Here is a 6,749-nt window from a genome sequence, read left to right on the forward strand (position 1 = left end):
TCATGCAGAGATGGGGATTTTCTGTGATCTAGGCTCAGAGTCAGGGGCTGCTCCATCCTTAAGGTCCAGGCCTCTGATGAGCTGCCAGAGCCGGGAGCACCTGTGCAGAAGCAGGGATCCCAGGCTGAGGACCACCGCCAGCCATGCCAGTCCTAGGAGGATCCATATAGCTGCCAAGCTCCGATACACAGCGATGTAATGCTTGCTGGGGTCTGTGCCTGCCGGGGAAAGTGATGGCTTGTGTCTGAGGGAACTGCCACCCCCCCCTACTCCCCCCCTCCCCGCTTCCATAGGAATGCGCTCTCCCTCGTCCTCATACTAAGGACTACTAACGGAGGAAGCAGTGATGGCTACTATACCAGAGACTTCTGAGGAGGCCACCAAAAGTTCACAGCGGCTGCAGAAGTAACCAACCTCAGATAGCTGGTACCTCTATGCTCATCACCCCTAGTGGGTGCCCACCAAGATAACCCGATTATCCCATTCTCACCAACAACATAGTCCCCGAAGCCAATGGTGCTGAGGGTGATAAACGCGAAGTAGAAGCCCTCACGGAAGCTCCAGCCCTCCACGTGGCTGAAGAACATGGGTGGGAAGATGAGAATGACCAGGGTCCCCAAGGTCAGGAACAGAGCCAGGCCCAGGACCTGCAGCAGCTGGGAGGGAAAGAGTCTGCCCTTGAGACCATTTAGAAGTTTCTGGAAGTATATGAGGGAAGTCTGGGAAAAGTTAGGTGTAGGCAGGGCAATGTCTAAGCTCCACCCCCACCCTATCCCTGCTGCAGACTTTTGGGTGGGTCTGTACCCCTGGGGATGAGATTTGTATGTGCCAAGTTTCCTGGGCAGGGGAATGTGTTATGGGCAGGGGAATGTGTTAGTGGGTCAAGGAAGGAGTCAAAGACCCTTTTAAACTTGAGAATCACACTTGAGCAGGCGCCCTGGGGTCCCACTCAGGCCTGGGATTAGACTACTGTCAACTGCCAGACTGTTCCAGATCCCTCTGGGGGCATGCTGGGTATCCTGGAGACTGTTTTGGACCACATGAAAGAATGTTGAATACCCGTGACGACCATGGAGAGATAATGTTCAAATTCTCCACCAAAGAAGGATGCAGCACAGAGCTGCCTAGCACTCAGGGACAGTTCTCTCAGTCATACCCAGGGCCTGGTTCTCAGCCCTTTACAGGTAGACTCCATAGTCAAGGTGCTATAGAACCCTTTGAGGCCCTGCTTTGCCTGGTCTGTATCATCCTTCTTCTTATCTCTCTTCTCATACCTGAATCTGTCAGGTGTTTGTATACCCAAGCCCAGGTCCTAATTTTCAACCATCTGTCCCCAAGGGCCTGGAGGGGAGGGAGGACTCTGAGGATCTGAAGGGGGCGGGGAGGACGATGCCTTACCTGGGAATGCCTGGGGTGGTCCTCCCACCTGTCCAATGTGGTCAGGTGGGCCCGCAGCCCTGTGCCCAGATGGTTGAGGAAGACCACATTGAGTGGGATTCCCATCAGAGCATAGAAGACACAGAAGATCTGTCCTGCCTCCGTGCTGGGGGCCAGGTTTCCATAACCTGCAGGGCAAAGGAGTGTGCAGATGCGGGGAAGAGAGAGCCCAGAACTGGCTCCCACCCCCAACCACCAGCTCTAGCAGAGGTTTGTCTCCATCAGCTCTGTGGGAAGAGGAGTGTTCCCTGTTCCTATGGACACTCTCCCTATTCTCTGATAGAACAGCCTCTACTTACAGAAAGCGCATCACCAACAATGCTGCCTCCGGGAAGCCCACCTCACTGCCACTCTCTGCCTCCCTGACAGGCGTGATTCCCTGAGATGTTTTATGGCATTTCTATCGAGTTACACACTTTGCCTTGTGTGATTATAACAATTTAATCCCACTTTGGGGACTGGAAGTTCTGAAATCCAAGCCTGGGACAGAACCAAGTCTGTGCCTTCCACCCCAACCCCTGTCACTCTGCCTGGCTCGCCAAAGAAGCTTGGCTGGGATTGGACTTGGACTTAATTGAATTGAAGAAAGGTCTGTGTAAGAGAGACCCTGGGGTTCACAAGGAGTGAGTAGTGTGGACTTTCTGTTGGCACCCCATCTTTTCAAGACACTGATCTATCAACTGCAGTTGCTGGCAGGGGAAGGCCACGGGACCGGCTCTCACTCCTGCCTTTATGCAGCTGTGCTGAGGAATAGCTCTTTCTAAACCTTCAGTGTGACCCAGAGAAGTGAGTCCAGGCAACTACAGCTGCAGCCAACCTGGCTGCCTTCCGTTTTCATGGTTTCCCCTACTCACTTCCCAACCTGTGCCCTGTGTGTCACCTCCGGGATAAAGCACATCCCCAGCCCAGCAGTGGCATTTAGAATGGACCCCAAGCTCAGCAGGGCCTAGGGAGGCCCTCACTCCTCTCCCAGTTACCTATGGTAGTGACCACTGTGCCTGCAAAGAAGAAACTGCTCCCGAAGTCCCAGTTGCTAGGGTTGGTGGAGTTGCCTTTGGGGTTCACACCCTTCACCCAGGCTTCCAGGATGACCTGTGGAAGAAGCACGGAGAGCAGGCTCAGCAGTTACTGAGTGCAGCCTGTCAGCAAGCTCTCAGGAGGATGCTTTCCTGTCTCTTAGATAGCATCATTCCTGGTCACAGAAATAGACACGAAGGATCCGAGGCTCTGGCTAAGACACTAAGTGGCCAGCGGTTGACTGAAGTGTGTGCTCTAATGAGCCAGTGGGAAGCCAGGGCCTAAGGAGGTAGTGTGCAGATGCTCTTGATAGCTAGGAAAATATCACGCATGCGCATGCACACACACACACACAGAGAGAGAGAGAGAGAGAGAGAGAGAGAGAGAGAGAGAGAGAGAGAGAGAGAGCAGGGGAATTAGACAAGATGGGTTTTGTGTTGTTGAGTGCTTCTGGGAGAGTTTGCTGCCCAAAGTAGGGTGTGGGGCTGCTTTTCCATGGGACAGGTAATGGGAATGAGAGCTTTCCTGGACATGGGGTGCACATGAGTGTGCTGGCAGCCGCATTCTCTGGCATTCTCTAGTGAGTGCAACCCATACCTGTAGGAGAAATCCCAACAGAGAGTCCCACAAGTGAGTGTGTGTGTGTGTGTGTGTGTGTGCACATGTGTGCTTTATGTGTCTATGTTTTGTGTTTCTAGAACAGAAGCCTTAACGGGCTCGAACTTGTGCCCTTAACCCCTTATGGGAAATGGGCAGGGTTCCCTCCCCCCAAACTCTAGGCTTCTCCCTTTAGCTGGGAACTTGTTTTAGGGTGGTGGCTCAGCCTTGGTATCTTGCGGTGCCCTAAAGGCAGAGGAGCCATTGAGAAGTATGGTTGCTCCTGCCTCTTTCCTGTGGGAACTGATGTTCACCAGCTGGGTGGAGGCCTCCTGGCCCTCACTTGGGCAGACTTTAGCCTCCTCTTTCCCACACACCCAGGGAGCTGGGGCAGGCGTTCCAGAGTGTGTCCTGTCCTTGGAGACTTTCACCCTTGGGCCTAGCATTTGCCCAGCTCCTAGTGCATCTCTGAGCCTTCCAACCTGTGGAGAAGGGGTTCTGACTCCTCTGATGGCTCTGGGTGTGGGTGAGTGGCCTCAGGGAATCCCATGGTAATGGAGAAAGGGACTGATGTACATACAAGCTTGCTTCCTCGTGGAGTCAAGTTTGAACACTACACTCAGCACTGTGTGTGACTCAGTGTGTGAGTTCCCCAGGAACTGGATTCCCCCAAATCTGCTTTCCAGGCTCCACTTACCCTGGGAGGTGAGGATTTGTCCTGCAACTGAGGACTTTCAGGGGTGTGTCTGTTTCGTCTTTCCTAGTGAGCCCTCAAACGAAGCACAGGCCCCTTGGGATGCAGTCAGATCTGGTCCATCCTTGCCCCTTGACTACAGAGTTGCTTTAAGCCTTGCCACCTGTCTGCCCACTCCTCGTTCCTGGCTCCACTACCAGCCCAGGGCAGGAGGAGGTTTGGAGGGTGTTCCTGACTCAGGCTTACTTCTGGGATGTTGAGGGGGCTGGAGATGAGCATCATCCCTGAGTAACTCTATATTCAGAGTATATCCACATATAGAACAACAGAACAGTCCACTCTGTTCACATCTCATCTAGTAAGCCTGTTGCTCTCAGTCCCAAGAGAAGTCTCAGGGCCTCAGCACCACCTGGTGAGCTCACCCAAAGCGCCTGAGTCAGCAGGTCTGGGTGGATGCTGACGCTTGCTCTCAGGCATTGCTGCTGGTGAGGGAGGGCCACAGACTCCACCTTAAAAATTCTCGCTTTCAGCAGTGCCCTGTCCTCACTGGGTGAGCTGGTTCATGGAATGAAATGTACAGAGTTCCCCAGCGAGAAGCACCCGTGTGAGTTCTGCCTCAGCCAGTGACTGTGCAGACTTGTCGCCACCCTGCATCTCTCACCTGCAAGCTGAAGGCAGTGCTTGCAGTAAGCAACTGGGAAAAAAGCACCTGCAGGGTGCTCAGCCGCAGGCGCTAAATGATGATGGCCCAGAGCCCCGTCCCTACCCATGAATGCACATTCTCACTATGCCAACTGTGCTTGGCTTGTTGTTTGGTGTTCGCTAATACTACCTGTTCCACCTGTCTGTCCATCTTCTCAGTGCCCCACCTTTGCCCAAAATACCTAGTTTTGCTTTGTTTCTGAAAGAGAGGGAGGCAGGAGGAACCCAGGCAGGAAGTAAGACCACCTAGGCGTCCAGTTCTGGCAGCTTTCATCCACCCCACCTGGCTGCTGTCCACCAGCCCAGCGCGTTCTAACCTTTGTATGTGTCTCTACCCAGGGAGATAGGCTGGGAGCCAGCCTATGGAGCAGCAGTCCTGAGAAGTGGGCGAGTGTGAGAGGGGACATCTCTGGAGTGTTGAAGACTGACAGTTCATGTGTGCCGACTGCAGGTGCATTCTCTTTGTGGATGTACATGTGTGTGTCTATTCCCATTTGCTTCTGTGCAGAGTTGTGTACGAATATGTTTGTGCAGGCAGCCAGGGCTCAACCACAGGTGTCATTCCACAGAGCCATCAGCCTTGTTTGGGTTTTGCCTTGAGGCAGGGTCACCGAAATAGAGCTTGCCCTTTTGGTTAGGCTGCTCTGGCCTAGCCAGTGAGCTCTCAAGATCCACCTGTCTCCCCAACCCACCAACCTAATGCTGGGGTCATAGGCACTTGCAGCCATACCCAGAGATGTACATGGGGGCCAGGTCCCTCTACTTACTCTTTCCTACTAAGCTGTCTGCCTAGCTTTCCATCTTTTTTTTTTTCTTTTCTCTCTCTCTTTTTTTTTTTTTAAGACTGGCTCTCTTACTGGCCCGAGGCTTGCCCACTTGGCAAGGCTGGCTGGCCAGAGAGCCCAAGGGATCTGCCTGTCTAGGCCGTTCCAGTGCTGAGATTACAAGCCGCTATGCCTGACTTTTTTTTTTTTTTAATTACACTTTAATTAGCACATAGCAGTGTGTGTGGGTATGGGTGTGTTTATATGCATGTGGAAATGCATGTACCATTGTGTGCATGTCAAGATCAGAGGACAACTTCCAGGAGTTGTCTCTCCTTTCCCTATGTGAGCTTCAGGACTTGAACGGCAGCCATCAGGCTCTGCTCCATGCCAAGTGCTTTTACTTGATGAACCATCTTGCCCGCCCACCTCTGGGGGGGGGGGAACGACATCTGGGTCTAGAACTCAGGTACTCATATTCGTTTGGCAGATGCTTGGCTGAGCCAACTCCCCAATCCCAGATATATTTTTTTCTTCTCATCTTACTGATGAGGACATTTAGGTTAAGTGACTGGCAAGGTCACATAACAGACCTGAGAATTAGGGCCCCGGACTAGATCTCTCCAGGCTCAAGCTTCCTCCACACTCTGCTTCCAAAGGGGAACCAACCTCTGGGTAGTGGCTCTGCTCGTGCCACTAGCGCTTCCATCACCTCCCCACTCTTCCTGTCCCATTCTTTTGTACTCTCACCTGTACAAACTGCTCCAGGGCCTGCTGGTCTAGGCAGGTGTAGTTCTCTAAGAAGCGTAGCTTTTCCAGCTGGAACTGGTCCCTGGATTGAGCCTCTGCCTGCTTCTCCAGCAGCTGGAAGATGGTGGCCCCAAGCAGTAGGTAGCAGATATAAGCCAGAAGCAAGGGCAATACTTGGCCACCCCAGCAGCCGCAGACCCCAGCACGGGGCATGATGTGGCCAGGACTCTGCAGCAGCTGTCAGGGTGGCTGTGGAAGAGTTGGAAGAGGTGAGAGCCCCTGCCACTGCCTGCCCTGTCCTCCACCGCACAGGTGTCTGCGGCAGGGGAGTCTGTTTGAACAGTGTGGTGTGCAAACAGGCCTGCCATCCCCCACCCAGCCTTGTTTTTCCATGCAGAGCAGCAAGGCAGCAAATGCTTGGGCCCCTCAGGGACACCTATGAGCTCCTCCTGAGCTCATCTGGCCTTAGCTTCTGCTTCCAAGTGAGGCTGAGTGTCTGGGAGCGAATCTGATCAGGAGCCCACTCTGCTGGAACTGAAGGGATCTTGACAACTTCAGATTCCTCACTTGGGAAGGCTCTCGGCTCAAACACAGGAGGCTGGGAGGGAAGGCTCACAAGGGTGTGGGTTGCCCTTGCTAACAGAAGGGAATGGGGAGGATTGACCTGCCTATTGGGGGAACCTGGGGCTGAGTAAACCAGAGTAAAACAAATCAAAGCAAAGTAAACAGGCAGATGACAGCCTTGCTTAGCAGCACTATCAATTGGTGCTACTGATACATGGGCAGCC

General features: G+C 53.3%; 1 protein-coding gene across 1 annotated transcript; it reads right to left on the reverse strand.

The window, feature by feature from the left end:
* LOC110309828 (potassium channel subfamily K member 16-like) lies at positions 1-6,174 on the reverse strand. Its single transcript, XM_021182567.1, has 5 exons — positions 5,962-6,174; positions 2,415-2,529; positions 1,399-1,565; positions 491-656; positions 1-218 (listed from the first exon to the last, which is right to left on the reverse strand). Exons 1-5 carry the CDS (start codon positions 6,172-6,174, stop codon positions 1-3), a joined length of 879 nt encoding a protein of 292 aa, XP_021038226.1.
* Positions 6,175-6,749: the final 575 nt, after the last annotated feature.

Source organism: Mus caroli, chromosome 14 (assembly GCF_900094665.2).
Source record: "Mus caroli chromosome 14, CAROLI_EIJ_v1.1, whole genome shotgun sequence".
NCBI classification, from domain to species: Eukaryota; Metazoa; Chordata; class Mammalia; order Rodentia; family Muridae; genus Mus; species Mus caroli.

Bases quoted from the DNA above. Each gene is read 5' to 3' on its own strand.
- LOC110309828 (XM_021182567.1), bottom strand. From the start codon at position 6,174: ATGCCCCGTGCTGGGGTCTGCGGCTGCTGGGGTGGCCAAGTATTGCCC. The intron at 1,566-2,414 runs GTAACTGGGAGA...TTTGCCCTGCAG, and splicing joins CACAGTGGTCACTACCATAG to GTTATGGAAACCTGGCCCCC. The intron at 219-490 runs GTGAGAATGGGA...TTTCCCCGGCAG, and splicing joins CTTCGGGGACTATGTTGTTG to GCACAGACCCCAGCAAGCAT.